The sequence below is a fragment of the Pleurodeles waltl genome, chromosome 2_2 (assembly GCF_031143425.1).
Source record: "Pleurodeles waltl isolate 20211129_DDA chromosome 2_2, aPleWal1.hap1.20221129, whole genome shotgun sequence".
NCBI classification, from domain to species: Eukaryota; Metazoa; Chordata; class Amphibia; order Caudata; family Salamandridae; genus Pleurodeles; species Pleurodeles waltl.
The window spans coordinates 1103208529-1103225259 of record NC_090439.1 but is presented as its reverse complement, the minus strand read 5'-3'; the positions used below and the strand labels follow the sequence as shown (position 1 = coordinate 1103225259).

Below are 16731 nucleotides of genomic sequence, written 5' to 3'. Positions count from 1 at the left end.
TTTCGGCACCAACCCTGAAGGACTGTCGCCAACATTTGTTTTTCGGGTCGAACCATGGCCTTCCGGCAGTGGTGTACCCAAGGCCTTTACATGTTTTTTGTGCAGGGGTGTAGGGGCAGACGTACTCACATACTGTCCAGCTGTGATGGGTCTGTCGTCTTCCGACTTGTTCGGAATCTGTGTCTCGGATGGAGACTGCTGTCTGCGCCTGCTCTTCTTCAGTGACGTCGAGATGTTTGCTGCTTTTCGACACCAATTCGAGTCTTCGGGCTCTGCGATCTCGGAGGGTCTTTGATCGAAATAATCAGCAGGCCTCACAATCTTCCTCCCGATGGTCTGGAGAAAGGCACAAATTACAAACCAGGTGCTGGTCTGTGTAGGGGTACTTTGCGTGGCACAGACGGCAGAATCGGAATAGAGTCCGATCCATCAGGCTTCCACGCGGTAGGCCTGAACAGACCAGAGTCGGGTGCACGCACCCCGAAGGGGATAAAAAAAATTAATTAAATAAAATAAATACAAATGTTCCGACTGTACTACCGATTTGATGCTAGATGGGAAACATGATCGAAACAATACCGACGGATAAGGTTTTCCGAGTCGAAATCTCGGAGCGAAAGGAAACACGTCCGAACCAGACCATGGAAAGAAGACAATCTAACAATGGAGTCAATGCCCATGCGCAATGGAACCGAGGAGTCACTCGATCCCGTGACTCCGAAAAGACTTCTTCGAAGAAAAGCAACTTGTAACACTCAGAGCCCAACACTAGATGTTGGAAGAGATATGCATAGCATGTGTATCTGCAGCTACACATGCCATCGAACATACATGTATATAGGAGAAAGGAGGTCTCTGTAAGCTAGTGGCTGGAACCGCTGAAGATATTACTTGGTGAGTACTTCTTTCTTGTTTGGGAGCGGGGAACCTTTACACCAAATTAATTAAATAATGAGCAATAGAAATTAGGAGCAGAATTTAGCATTCTCGCTTGTAATGCACAGTATTCATCTTCAGTTAGCAGCTTTTTGCCTCTCTGAAAGAGCAACAGACATGTTTCGCCTGGCATTATGCTCCCCTGGGGTTTTTCCAAGGCTGTAATGACATTTGATAACGCTCTAGTGGTGTCAGGTAACCGCTATTACATCCTCTGACTTTTATTCGCCTTACAAGCACAGGAACATGACTGCCGAGAGCTGGGGTGATAGAACCGACACTTTCAGGACTTTGTTTTGTAAGTAAGGTACTGTTCTTATATTTCAGCAAATGAGTTAATCACGGCTCGGTGCCAATGGAGAACACTCGTTAGGACTCATTTCTCTGTGCTGTCACTGCAAATGGTCAGGGTTTTTGTACTGTACTTTCAGCCCGTCCATAGCTCCTCTGAGTTCTGCACTTGGTAAGAATCACTCATTTGTTATGCTACCCTGAAAAGCCTCACTGCAAAGGTACCAACTCGTTCTCTCATCACTGATCATGTACTCATTCCTTTTGTAGGTCTGAGCTCGCAGGGAAGGCAACTGGGACCAGTTCTTTGCCATAGCACCTAGAAGTAAACAAAATACCACGATTTGTTTTTTACATCAGAATTCTAGTTCAGATAGACTCCTTTGAAGCTCCATTTGCCACCGAGAAATGTTACATGATGGTGATAAGGAGACTGTCGCCAAACTGGGAGGTGGGTAGTTGAGACAATCAATCTGAAGACTGAGTTTTCCATTAAAGATAATGTTAGGCACTGATGTACATTAGAAAGTTAACATAAGTAGTAATGTTGGGTTAAGTTTGCTTTTCCCTTCCCACATATACTGTCCAAATATTAACAATATGCCTTTGCTGTTTTTTTCCTACCGAATTTGCGTTGTCTATAGTCATTCGGACCACCAGTGTTTGATAAACAATCTCCAGTTCTGAGTAGCTAAACTTTCCCCAATTATGTACTGTCTGTAAGTGCTGCTTTGGGTGCCAACTTTGCTTTTGCACTGCGGCCTTTCGTCCCAATTTTGTGGCTGTTGAGTCTACCCAGTCCCAGCTCCTTCCCACCTAATTTCCTCTGGGATGTAGCTCCATTTCTCCCAGCTCTCACAGGATGCTGCAAGAAGAGGCAGTTTTAGCTTTCGGGAGGATGTATGTCATGGAAGGAAAGGGACAAACTTGCAAAACAAGGGAAGGAGTTGGTGCTGGAAAGACAAAGATGGGAAGTAGGGAACAGGAGGAATGCAAGGAGAGGCAAGGCGGGTGCAACACTCAGAGGCTGGAGCTCAGCAGAAGGAAGAGAGGTGCACGAGGGGGCACTGGTGAGTGAAAGGCTTTGAGGAGATGAATGGCTCTCATACAGCGAAATGTCAAGTTCAAGTAGCTGTTAATTTGATGAGATTATAGTTATTGTTAAAAAAAAAAAAAAGTTGTGTAATGTTTAGTTTCACTACCGTCATGTCACAGCAACAAGGAGCCAATACGCATCGGCTGCAAGGATGATTCTTATTGTAAGGTCTCACTGCCAAAGATGCAGACAAGAAGGCTATACTTCAAGAGCAGTATGGTTTCTTTTCTTGGTAGGCAAAAAGTTTGAAATTCCCCATCAGATACACAGAGTCGGAAGTGTGCCACTCCATACTCGGAATCTGCTGACATCACAAAGACACTTCGAGCAGACACCGATCCCAGGTCGGCTCTATTGTAGGAATAAAGGGCCATATGTACGAAAGCTTTTTCCCATAGACACAGAATGGGTAAAATCCTTTGGTACATCTGGCCCAAAGTGTTGTTGAGTATGGATGCAGACAGGCAATACCCCCATTTGTCAATACTTACATATGCCACCCCGCTGCCACTCAGCCCTGTGTGGATATCAATGTAGGACTCTGGAACTTCTTCACACAAGCCGCACGCGGACATCAGAGTCTTCAGAAGAGTTGTCTGCTGGTCTCCGGCATAGCGGCCCCGGCAAAACACCACGGCCCCCGCCTGCACCACACACGGCAGGTTCGGCATCACTCGCACCACACTGGTCTCTGGGGGAAGAAGCTGACAAGAGAGCAGCGGATAAGTGACTTGCACTTCAGTCAGCAATCAAACACAGTGCAGCTGGGTATCACGGCAGCAGGGGGCGTGGTGACCAGAACCACCACAATCAGCTAATTGTCCCAAATACTTACAGTAAATTTAGATAAGTTTTTTTCCCGTCAATCAAAAGAGGATTCACAAAAACTATTTCTAAGTAAATCAACTGAAATCAAACCAACTGTTAGTTCTAGTTTAACCTCAGTGCATGATGCAGCACATCTTTGCTGATTAGGAGGGAATAGCACAGATTTGGGAACAGGAATTTGTGAGTACATTTATCAGCTGCAGTACTAAAGCTATAATTAAATCAGATGAATACTACATCGAAAATGTGGTATCCGTATGAGTTCTAACAGATGTCATTACAATATATCTCTATTAATATGTCATGTTCATTATCCATTTGAATTCAGGAAGAACTTCCACCTTTCACGGACTACCATTCTCTAAAGCCATGGCACGCGGCTGCCCGACACTTGCACCTTCATGGACACAGTATCGTCTGAAGAGCTCCCAAACCCTGGCTCTTTCCTGTGGCACCACCATAATTCTTCTATGGTAGATGCATTCACGCTACCTTTCTCTTTTCCTTGTGTATCCCGAGATCATAGATGTGTGTAAAATGCACTGATGTAGCGTACATAATACATGGTAAATAACTAAATAAATAAAATTAACATTAACACAGGCAACAAGTGATCTGATTTACCAAAGCAGGTTGACCATTCATCACTCACAAACCGGCCAACTAGTTACTTCTTCCTCCTACCTATGCCACTGGCAATAGTGTAACTCTGCAGCTTTGCTGGGCAAAGAACTCTCCCGGTGCGCACTCTGCATTCAACCACCATCACTATTCGATTCACAGCGCTTGCAAAGCGCATGGCTACTCCAGTGGGCTCCCAAGCACTGCCAATCCTCGATGGAGAGAAGAGTAACAAGAGTTTAGGGATAAAGATGAGTTTTTAAAGGATTCCTGAAATTGGTTAAATTGTGACTAGGCGGTAAAGAGTTCCAGAGTTTAGGGGCAAGATGAGTGAAAGAGCGACCTCCTCCCCGGCTCTCTTAACCCTGGGAATAGTCAAAAGACCCGAAGTATCTGATCTGAGATCTCTATCGTGCTGATACGAGGTGACCAGCTGAAGGAGGATACTGGGGCCCTTCTTATGCTTAGCTCGGTGTGTCATGCATAATACCCTGAGCTGTATTCTTGAAAGTACTGGCAACCAATTCAAAGTCTTGAGTGCTGCACGAACGGACTGTGTTTTCGGAATACCAACAGAGTAAGGGCTGCGCATTCTGGATAATGTGCAACTTACTGATGATAGCCTTTGGGTTACCCAGGTAAAGCAAACTGCCCAAGTCCAAGCGGGATAAAATAAGCCCTTGATTCATGGACCTACGAGCCTCCAATGGAAGCCATTTTAATACCTTCCTTAGACCTCTAAGGAAGACAAAACAGCATGCTGCTACCTTCCTTGGCTGTGATAGCACGGTGAGCCGCAGGTCCAGTATGACCCCTGGGCTTTGGGGGGTTGAGGGGGTACACGCTTCCCAAGAAACGAAGGCCAGTTGATTTGCTCCCAGAGTATTGGGTTGTTGCCAACTACCAAAAACTCTGTTTTACGCACACATCAACATGAGCTCTAATATCAACGTACACTGTTTGTGCCGATACAACCTAGCTTCACACATGCCATAATCAGCACTGCGTGCACCCCTTCTTCCCCGATTGCCATCTAGTTAATGTATTCACCGTAGAAGCAACGAAAAACCCAGTGGCACCTTCTTGCTTGCATCTATAGTCTTGCACAGTCCTCTACTCCCCAACCTTCAGCCATGCACACCCCTTTCAGGATCCAACACTTCTCCGGTTACTAGAAGTTGAAATGTACATACAAAATGTAAACTGCTCTCAGCCCCAAGTCAAAAGTTAATAGAAACTTCCTTCAACTCCGAGGCAAGGGTTACCACAATCAACCACCCAGTGCTCAACTTGAGCCGGTGCGAGGCACCAGCACTTATTTTTCCCATAGCAGATATTTACTGATTGTGAGAGGGGGAAATACACAGATCGGAAAGGCAGAGGAAGAAAAAAAGAGGACAACCCTGTCACATACAGGAAACTGGAACCTAAAAGTGCGAGAAAAAGGGTCAAGGAGTGTCCGCAGTGGATTAAAGCCTATCCGCCATTGGCATTCTGTGCACCAACATGTAATTACATCGCTCGCCAGCTTTTGAGGAGCGCTCTGGGCACTGCCCACGCCTACCCCAAGCTAAAGTGTAGCATATACTACACACTTTGTTGCTGGAAAATGTAATACACGCCAGAGGAATCTAACCCCTGGTTAAAGGGCCTAGCCTGCTACTTCAAAACCAAAGCTGATGTGATATGGATGCCTGTGTAGCGTGCAAGCAAAAATACAAACGGAATATTTGCGGTTTTTGGGTCATCATGTGGATTCAGTACACAAAGGTGTTGAAGTAAGAACACTGAAAACCCAGTGTAGTTTAAGTCTACAGTGGAGGTACTTAGCAAAAATGAAAATGATCTATTTTGCAGGAAAATAAAGAGCTGGTGTCCTCAGCGGTGCAATAAGCTACCGTCAGACTATGACCACAGGGAAGGGGAATGTTCCAAGAGCAACACGTCGTGCCACAGAAAATGTGATATTGTGTTTGACTGCCGTGGGCTAAACCCTTCAGGTCTGATCCAAGGTACATACTGCATGGAACAGGCAAAAATGAAGGCGTCTGGAGCCGGCTGCATCACATACACGCGTTGCTTCCTCCTGATGCAATCAGGCTGTAGTGAGTGAAATGCATTGTACTGAGGAGGGCCATCACACATTTCACCCTTCCGTTTCCGTCTAATGATCCATCCAGTTTAGCTGGTCCAGAATAACGGCGTTTTAGTTGCTTATTGGAAGTTAAAACTGCGTCTGAGGCTGTATCTTGTAACCCCAGCAAAAGGGGGCGCTGAGCTCCAGCAGGAGGAGTACACAGCAGCGTACTGGTCACTTCCGTGCGTCACCGAGACTAGAACTACCTGCTCTATTTCAAATGCTGCCAAAACTCTTCTTCCTATTTGCGTGGTTAATTTATGAGTATAGATTCACTACCTAACGCTGGCCTTTTGCTACTGGCAAGTTGTAGAGACCCATGATAGACGATTAATGGGGAATTTTGGAAGCTTTCTGCTAACCTGTAGGTTCAGCTAATGCCATGTAATCTGTCTCTCAAACATATAGTTAAACTAGAGTACAGCGCCTCGATCGCAGCAACATGACCAGCCTGTCAAGACCTCACACACTTCAACCAACTCTTCCGACATAGGTCATACCAAACCCTTCTGCAACCAAACTCGCAGGGCCACCTGTAATCGCTCTAGGCGGAGTGCCACGAAGCCACACTAGTGGGACGTGCATGCTATCACGCCCCAGATAATATAGCGATACCAGCTTCCCCCCCCCCCAAACACTTTTCAAAGCACTAAACTACTACAAACTTAAAAATCGAAGTTTATAACACCACTCCTGAACGCTTTTCTGCGCCAGGCCTGCCCTTCTTCACAGGAAAGCGACATGCAAACCTGTATGTTCACGCGCCTCGTGCATCAATAGGGTGTGGTGCTGTAAAGCCCAGCCAGAGAACCCAAAGTGTGCAGTAATACATGTCCTGCCCACCTGGCAGCCCACCAGCGCTAAGAAGCAACATCAGTAGCAAAAACACTACACAAAATAGCCCAAACGTGCCTGAGGAGATGGAAACGACTGGGAAGGGGCACTAAATGCAAGATGAAGCCAAAAAGTGCATGACGGAAGAAGGCACTGGGCTCCTGTCTTCGCTATGGCGAAGAGAAAGATCTTGTAAGAAGGACAAGGAGATGGATCAAGGTTTGGCTACCCAGGTAGGAGGGGGTGGGAGTCAAGGCCAGGCCTAGCCCTAAACTAGGAAACAGACTGGGTTACAAAAGACAGGTCGCAGGACACGGCCTATTCCCCTCCAGTATGTCCTCTGCTCTGAACAGACAGGGAGAGGGGAATCCTGTTTAAGCTACCTCCGGGGAACATGAACAGAAGAATGTTTGTGCAGAAAACACCATGTCAGGGTATCAACAAAACTGCAAATAAGCCCAGTAGAGACCACGCAGTTAAGCTGAGCAACAGACACCATTGCAGCCTTGGGGTGGAGTCAAGTTAGAGAACTTTTTTTTCTATATACATTTTGCTTTATTAATATTCAAGAGTACACATCTCAGTACGCTGTAATACCAATATTGATGCAACTCCTCAACAAATGCCAGAATCAGCTGGCAGGATAACAATAATACAGGTTAGCATGTGCCAGAGAAACTCTGGTGCTCAAAAATAAAGATTGATAATAACCAACTCACATCAATTAAAGAGCATTGCAGGCATTCGCAAGAGTGGAATCATTATAAAGTAAGTGTACTGTAAGTTGAACCAAACCAAACATTATATAGACATATCCCCTATCCTCCTGCCCCTCCCCCAGTGCCTTCCAGTCATTTTACCTGTTTTCTACCACCTAGCATCTATGTACTTCCGCAGCCAACAAAGAGGACTCCAGAAGTGCCCGGGTAATCGCCCCCCACGCCAGCAGGGCTCCTGCCGCCTTTGCATTTCTACATGTGCTCCTTATATGCGCCTCTCCCGCTCCTGCCCATTCAGTAAAACATTTGTTCCCCCGTCTACAAGCATCGGGGGTGAAGGCTCAACCAATGTATTGCAATTCGCCTCTTTGCTACCGCAAGTCCCAGTAATGCATATCGCCTGCTCAGTGCCTTTTTTGGGTCTTTGGGGAGCAGACCCAGCAAACATTGGGTAATCTGCCACGGAAGCGTCCTAACCGGTTCCGTGCTTCATCTGGGAGAGCACATCCGCCCAGAAAGGTACAACAATCGGATAGTGCCGTAACACGTGGGAACCGTGCTGGTCTCTGCTGGGGTAGATAGAATGTATCCGTTCAGGGGAGATGTATAGCACATGCACAATGTTATATTGTATCTGTTTGAATCAAGCACAGAAGGATGCCTGACGGACCCCGGTATGAATTTTGTGCCAGCCGGTTGGGGTGACAGCCTCGTCACCGAGACGCTGCCATGACTCCTCTATAAGTAACAGCGCTGTCCGTTTATCTGCTCAACATGTCCACCCTCCATAGTTAACAGAATCATCATGGTGTGAAGGTTCAGGGGCTTCAGGGAACGTTGGCTTTAGTTGTTTCTGCATATTGGAGGAACTGACCTCCTCCCAGATCCAACGTCTCCATCTCCTCCTGTATAGTAATAAAGCGTCCCCCATGGTAGAGGTCTGACGACATTATACATCCGCCCTCTTGCCATTTACAAACTGTCACGGAGTCTGCTATCCGGTCAATTGGGTGCATTCTCCCAACATCGAAGTCCAGGGCGTATGGGATTCATCCGATCACCCGCCAACCGTTCTATCCCACAGTCTATCCATCAGTCAGATAACTTCCGTTTACCCCCTTGCCTCATTCTCTTTTAAGTACATTGAGACAGACTCTGCATCTCCCACCAACCCAAAGAATCTCCACCAAGAAGGAGTCCATTTCCCGGAACAGGCCCGGGGGAACCTCATACACAGCACCCTGAAGGATGTAAAGAGAACGAGGCAAGATAACCGTTTTTATTATCGCAATCTTATCCATCAGGAACAATCTAAAGGTGTTCCAGAACTTAGAGAGATGCAAATTGCATATCACTCAGCCTAGATTCAATTCATACGTCTGTTGCGCTCCATGCGCAATATAAATGCCAGATATTTAACCTTGTCTACTGCCCACTGCAGGCCCACCTCCAAAAGCTGTTCCACAGGCAAGCCCTGCAATTGGCCTAGCAGGAACAATAGGGATTTAGTGATATTAATCCGCAATCTTGAGTATTCCCAGACTTTTAGCATAACACTTAGCAATAGCGGAACTGAAATATTAGGAGATATATCATGGTGTCATCTGCATACAGACACTATATGTTCAGTGCTGCCTACTTGTATACCCCATCCATGTAGGGCCTGTCGGAGCTGACAAGCTAAGGGTTCCACTGCAGTGGCGAAAATCAATGTGGGACATGGGGCATCCCCATAAGCAATGTAAGTCAATGTTTTCCGACACATATCAACCTGTTCTCACCCTAGTCTTTGAGGACTTGTAGAACAGTTGCACTCATTTAATATATTTGAGTCCCAATCCCAGTCAGACTAGTACTTGCCAAATATACTCCCAGCATAAGAAGTCAAAGGCTTGTTCCACCTCCAGAAAGGCCAGCATGTAAGGGTCATCTTGTAACTCTGGCGTGTGGAGTACATGGGCAAGTCAACCAACCTAAGTTGCACAGCATACTTCGCTGTGGGATAAAACCTGACTGATAAGTATGGAAGAGTCATGGAAGATAGGGGAGCAGCCTCTTTGCCAGGACAGCAGAGGAACTTCTGATCAACATTTCACACTGAGAGTGGTCTGTAAGAATCCATGTCCATGGGGTCCCTGCCTGGTTTAGGTAACATGACAATTATTGCCACCTTCATAGAGTCCGGGAGGCAACCTCGCTGCAGGGCCTTATTGTGGTTTATCAGCCAGGCTGCCCGAGATAAGTTTATAAAATTCAGCGAGAAATCCTTTGTTTCCTGGTGCCGTCAAGTTAGAGAACTTAAATGAAAAAGGACATACCATGGTGCCAGCTGAAGCTTGACCTAGAAAGGAATCATCTATCCACTGCCAGCCTACTTACAATGTCAGTGGAAGAAACTAAACTAGTGCTATACCATCTATGCACTGGCTGTAAATAACTATGTGACTGCTCATCATAGGCATGAGGATGTTCTGGGGAAACACCATTCATAGGGAAAATACCACCAATAAAGCCTCTGGACTGGAGGGTGTAGCACAACCAGCCCTAGCACTGGAAATGAATCACGAAGAGAATGCTAATTCCTGTGCAGGTTTTTGAAATCATTCTTTGATACAGTACATTTGATTGGCGTTCAACAAAACCAAGATCTTGCACCACTACTCGTCTATTTTAGTGAGTTCTTCAAGCACCAAGATATTTGCTTTATTGTATTATACTAGAAGGAATAGCACTTTGTATTGCTGATTGGGGAGGTGGGGTGTCGAAAAATGCTCATGTCTGCATCTGGATCTTGGGCACTCATTTCGGAATTCAGGTTTGAGCAGAGGTTTGGTTGTAGGTTGACCTATAAAGAAGGTTAGAATGTGGGCCATGATCTTGGTGGTGGACAGGTGAAAAGCAGTTCATTTAACACAGGCTAGTATGTCAGTTTTTGATGCATTTCATTTGAGGTAATTCAGTAGCATCTAATTATCTGTGACAAGGAGGAAATAAACAATGGTACAGCAATGCATCTCAGTTGGGCTTTGAAGTTAGGTAAAATGTGTGTGTTGCCCACAGAGTCATTGGGGATCTCCACAGGGGAGGGGAAAATGGTCAGAGCAAAAAAGGAGCAGAGGTGGAATTCAAGATTTATTACTCAGGAAGGAAGAATACCAGGGGAGGACTTTGATACAGTCCATTATCCCACCCACTCTACTCCAGAGACTCAAATATATTGGGTTTCAAAGCAAATTCAGCAGAAAGACCCCACAGCAGACGTGCAGCTACCCCATTAGAGTCCACTGTAGCCTTGGTGTTGTCCCATGTTTCGGACTGTGCTCCTCGCTGGGCACAGCTGTTTGGATGTCAGACAGAAGAGTATAGCCTTTTAAGCAATCTAGCTTCAGAAGAATCAGTGATTGTCTTCTGAAGTTCCTTGGTGTTGTTGCAGACTCAGTTTGTCCTTAGGATGGTTTGTCTTTTCCAGTACTTTTCTTTTGCTGGATTTAAGGTTTTTCTGACATGGTGCCATCAAGCCCCCATTCATACATCAATGGGAGGTTCTCCTGGTTTTTACAGTAAGATATTGTCAAGGTCTGATAATGGAACTTTTGTACTAAGACTGGAGGTGTTAATGGTAAGTGAAGAATTATTATTATTACAGAACGCGGAAGAGTCCAGACTTTTATATGCTCTAGCAGTTGTTTAGGCAACTCCAGGTTCAAATTTGATACCTCCAGATAACTGTGATGAGGTTCAAAAGGGGCACAAATAGCATCTAGGTTATTCTCCGGGAGGTGGGCAGGCCAAGAGATAAATTTAAAAGTTCCAATGTGGTTAAATATATGCATGTAATATCTGTAGGAAGTTGGCTCTGTATGTACTATTTCAAAGTAAGAAATAGCATGCACAGAGTCCAAGGGTTCCCCTTAGAGGTAAGATAGTGGCAAAAAGAGATAATTCTAATGCTCTATTTTGTGGTAGTGTGGTCGAGCAGTAGGCTTATCAGAGGGTAGTGTTAAGCATTTGTTGTACACACACAGGCAATAAATAGGGAACACACACTCAGAGACAATTCTAGGCCAATAGGTTTTTGTATAGAAAAATATATTTTCTTAGTTTATTTTAAGAACCACAGGTTCAAGATTTACAAACAATACTTTAAATGAAAGGTATTTCACTTAGGAACTTTAGGAACTTTGAATTAGCAAAACAGCATATACCATTTTCACACAAATGGCAAATAGCTATTTTAAAACTAGACAGTGCAATTTTCAACAGTTCCTGGGGGAGGTAAGTGTTTGTTAGATTTGCAGGTAAGTAAACCTCCTACAGGGTTCAAAGTTGGGTCCAAGGTAGCCCACCGTTGGGGGTTCAGGGCAAGCCCAAAGTTACCACACCAGCAGCTCATGGCCGGTCAGGTGCAGAGGTCAAAGTGGTGCCCAAAATGCATAGGCTTCAATGGAGAAGGGGGTGCCCCGGTTCCAGTCTGCCAGCAGGTAAGTACCCGTGACTTCGGAGGGCAGACCAGGGGGGGTTTTGTAGGGCACCGGGGGACACAAGTCAGCACAAAAAGTACACCCTCAGCGGCACGGGGGCGGCCGGGTGCAGTGTGCAAACAGGCGTCGGGTTCGCAATAGCTTTCAATGGGAGACCAAGGGGTCTCTTCAGCGATGCAGGCAGGCAAGGGGGGGGGGGGGGGGGGGGGGCTCCTCGGGGTAGCCACCACCTGGGCAAGGGAGAGGGCCACCTGGGGGTCGCTCCAGCACTGGAGGTCGGATCCTTCAGGTCCTGGGGACTGCGGGTGCAGTGTCTTTACCAGGCGTCGGGTCTTTGAAGCAGGCAGTCGCGGTCAGGGGGAGCCTCGGGATTCCCTCTGCAGGTGTCGCTGTAGGGGCTCAGGGGGGTCAACTCTGGCTACTCACAGTCTCATAGTCACCGGGGAATCCTTCCTGTGGTGTTTGTTCTCCACAAGTCGAGCCGGGGGTGTTGGGTGCAGAGTGCAAAGCCTCACGCTTCCGGCGGGAAACATGTGTTGTTTCAAAGTTGCTTCTTTGTTGCAAAGTTGCAGTCTTTGTGGAACAGAGCCGCTGTCCTCAGGAGTTCTTGGTCCTTCTAGATGCAGGGTAGTCCTCTGAGGCTTCAGAGGTCGCTGGACCCTGTGGAACGCGTCGCCGGAGCAGTGTCTTTAGAAGTGGGGAGACAGGCCGGTAGAGCTGGGGCCAAAGAAGTCGGTGTCTCCGTCTTCTCTGCAGGTTTTCAGCTCAGCAGTTGTCCTTCTTAGGTTGCAGGAATCTATCTCGCTGTGTTCTGGGAGCCCCTAAATACTCGATTTAGGGGTGTGTTTAGGTCTGGGGGGTTAGTACCCAATGGCTACTAGCCCTGAGGGTGGCTACACCCTCTTTGTGCCTCCTCCCTGAGGGGAGGGGTCACATCCCTAATCCTATTGGGGGAATCTTCCATCTGCAAGATGGAGGATTTTTTAAAAGTCAGTCACCTCAGCTCAGGACACCTTAGGGGCTGTCCTGACTGGCCAGTGACTCCTTGTTTTTCTCATTATCGCCTCCGGCCTTGCCGCCAAAAGTGGGGCCGTGGCCGGAGGGGGCGGGCAACTCCACTAGCTGGAGTGCCCTGGGGTGCTATAACAAAGGGGGTGAGCCTTTGAGGCTCACCGCCAGGTGTTACAGTTCCTGCAGGGGGAGGTGAGAAGCACCTCCACCCAGTACAGGCTTTGTTACTAGCCACAGAGTGACAAAGGCACTCTCCCCATGTGGCCAGCAACATGTCTGGTGTGTGGCAGGCTGCTAAAACTAGTCAGCCCACACTGGTAGTCGGTTAAGGTTTCAGGGGGCACCTCTAAGGTGCCCTCTGGGGTGTATGTTACAATAAAATATACACTGGCATCAGTGTGCATTTATTGTGCTGAGAAGTTTGATACCAAACTTCACAGTTTTCAGTGTAGCCATTATGGTGCTGTGGAGTTCGTGCATGACAGACTCCCAGACCATATACTCTTGTGGCTACCCTGCACTTACAATGTCTAAGGTGTTGCTTAGACACTGTAGGGGCATAGTGCTCTTGCACTTATGCCCTCACCTATGGTATAGTGCACCCTGCCTTAGCGCTGTAAGGCCTGCTAGAGGGGTGACTTATCTATACCTATAGGGAGTGTGAGGTTGGCATGGCACCCTGAGGGGAGTGCCATGTCGACTTAGTCGTTTTATCCCCACTAGCACACACAAGCTGGCAAGCAGTGTGTCTGTGCTGAGTGAGGGGTCCCCAGGGTGGCATAAGACATGCTGCAGCCCTTAGAGACCTTCCCTGGCATCAGGGCCCTTGGTACCAGAGGTACCAGTTACAAGGGACTTACCTGGATGCCAGGGTGTGCCAATTGTGGAAACAAAGGTACAGGTTAGGGAACGAACACTGGTGCTGGGGCCTGGTTAGCAGGGTCTCAGCACACTTTCAAATCATAACTTGGCATCAGCAAAGGTAAAAAGTCAGGAGGTAACCATGCCAAGGAGGCATTTCCTTACAATATCCGATATAGTTTATATTAAAACAGGGTAAGAAGAGGAAGTGAACCCTAATATCTCGTTCTAGCAAAAAAAACAGTGCAAACAAAAAAGGTCAGGTTTTAAATATTGGGTCAAGGTTAGGACACAAGAGGAAAAAGAGAATATGCAATATAGTGAGATGCATAGTGGAAATGTTTGTGTCTTGTGACTTTCTTCGTATGTATATCTATTTGGTAGGTAAAGTGATTACATTGTTACGTACTCCTGGCCCTTGCTCATGACACGTCTAAGCAGAGTGCTCCGCTACTTTGTTTGTTTACTAATTCATGCGTAAAGCCACCTATTAAGGAGAGATTGGGATGTTTTGTGGTGATATCTGCAACATCTGCCATTAGGGGAGAAATGTGGGATTGTGGCAGGTGAGGTTTAGAGAGAAGGAAAAGTGCAGAAAAGAAGGTGATTATAGGAGTTTACCGGACAAGCAGTAATTCTCATTCAATAGCGGTATGATTTAGATTTGGGTCTTATAGGTAATGAGCTTTTGTGGACAACGAGTACTACTCCAGAGTGTTTTCCATGAGGACTTTTTAACCATCAGCTATTCCATTGAGTAGGTGTTCTGACGTAGCCAAGTTTGCGTGATGAATCGCAGATCAGTGTCTAAATCTGGCAAAAAAATCATAGATGTTAGTGTGGTTCTTGATCAATGGTCTTGCATTATAGAGGACACTGGAGAGTTGCACTGTTGTATTTGATAAAGTAATGGAAATTGTTGTAGGTGATGGGGTTATTAGGGATTGAAGGACGATTGCAGTGGATAGGGTGAATGTTGGGAATGAAGAGGAGCTGGGGTCAAGAAGGATGAGGACTGACATTACGAGTGTGGGAGGGAATGGGGAAAATGAAGAGGGAAGGATGGGTTGGAACAAGGGAGTTAGAGTGAGAGACATGAGTTGTTGAAGAGTTGAGGGTAGCAAGCACTAGTACTAGAAGGGTGAATGATAGAACAGGAAATGGAGGTAAAAAGGAGATAAGGACTGGAAGGTGAAATAGATTCCAAGCAGGATCTGTATGTTGTAGTGTTGTGAGAAGGTGGAGCCGATGAGAGGATATACAGGTGAGAATAGAGTGAATTGCAGAAGGAATTGACTGGTAAAGTGGACAGACAGTTGCGCCCTGTGGAGCCAGCATGGAACAGAGCATCCATGTATGAACTGAGCAGGCAGAGAGAGACGTGTTATAAGAATGAAACATATTGTTTACTTGGCAAAAACAGTGCGCTGCAGGGTTGAGAAAGCAGCACCGGTGTGGCTGTGGTTCGGTGAGCGAGTTGGGTGCACTCAGGCACGTGCCGGGTACTTTGGATTTGGTCCCTTGAGCAGTTAAAGAGAAACTGCTCCTCTCTGTAAACATTATTTCCACCTAAGCCCCAGATGCCACCTGCAAAAAGCTTCAATTACGAGGCTGAACTATCGAGTCTATGTGCTTAAAGCTAAGAGGTGACCAAAAGACCAAGCATAAATCTATTGAAATCAAGCAGACATTAATCTACCAGCAGAGGACATCACATTTAGATATTCAAAGGTGGATCTGCCTGGTGACTGTTCTACGTTTGACCGAGTTATCGTGCAAAAATCTTTCTTTGCCAAATAGCATGTGCATCCTTTTTATTAAAAAAAAAAATCAAGTTAATATGCTTTTTCTTTTGCATGGCCTAGGTTGTGTGCCATCTTCCACTCTTAACATTGTTTTGGCGAAAGGGACAGACTCACTCAAGAGACTGGGCCAGATGCTGTCAGCAGTCAATCACACAGAGGTCCCAAATCTAATCAAAACCATCTTCCAGATTAAATCTATGTGCCAATCTATGTTGGAAACTGAACTCTGGAGTGACTCTTCCCTTTTACCACCATTGAAAAGGGAACCAGAAAAAGGGCCCCTGGCAACTCAAAGGGCGCAGAGGGGGATACTGCAGCTAATATAGCGTTTAGACCCAGGTAGCACACAGCCTAGGCAGCTGCAAGACTAGGTTAGATGGCATAACCCGACAGCTGTAGTAATGAAAATGTCTACTAACTCAGCAGGCTGCTCTGCTGTACAGCAATCAGTGTGGTTCTGTCCAGATGATGCTCACACGTCTCCCCAATTGGAGTGATCGCTTCAGGTGAGCTGCTCCCTGGGAGTCTGAAGAAGCAGCTTATGATATAGATTACATTAAGGTGAGCAAGAAAGAGGTCAAGCAGGTGTGTGTTAATATTCTGTAATTCTTCAAAAGATTGGTCATCTATTGTGCAGAGATGGGATCTCCCACAGTGGATATTCCAGTGAATCCACTTTGCCAAGACTGGAATAGGATACGAGTGTGTTGCCTTTTCAATGTACAAATTAGGGATACAGCTTTAACCTGGACTGGGGAACTGGACAAGAAAGAGAGATTCTGTTGGAAGGGTGTAGGCACAAAGCCCACTTTGTTTCCACCAATGCAATCTTCTTCCCTAATCTGGAACACAGGTTCTTTGAAGACTTTGATGAAAACACATACATTAACCAGCACATACATAAGCACACTGTCTCAAACACCTCTTTCCAAATTCTCCGCTGTTAAGGATACTGACAAAAACAATATAAAATTAACTTTTGTTATCACCTCATGCGGCTTTTAAGCAAGGCCAGTGTCGTCCTGACCTATGTATGATGCCATATTTTATATCCAACTAACTTGAGAAAAACTAAAATATGAGAGAGTGGTTGCTAATGGATGCACCTAAC

At 46.3% G+C, this 16731-nt stretch overlaps 1 protein-coding gene across 2 annotated transcripts in view; it reads right to left on the bottom strand.

The window, feature by feature from the left end:
• Window positions 1-16731, bottom strand: part of PYCR3 (pyrroline-5-carboxylate reductase 3) — a 69414-nt gene that overhangs the window by 35632 nt on the left and 17051 nt on the right. For both annotated transcript variants that reach the window (XM_069220881.1, XM_069220880.1), the window contains one exon: window positions 2815-3027. In XM_069220881.1, coding sequence (XP_069076982.1) covers window positions 2815-3027 — 213 coding nt within the window. The remainder of the gene's footprint in view (window positions 1-2814; window positions 3028-16731) is intronic.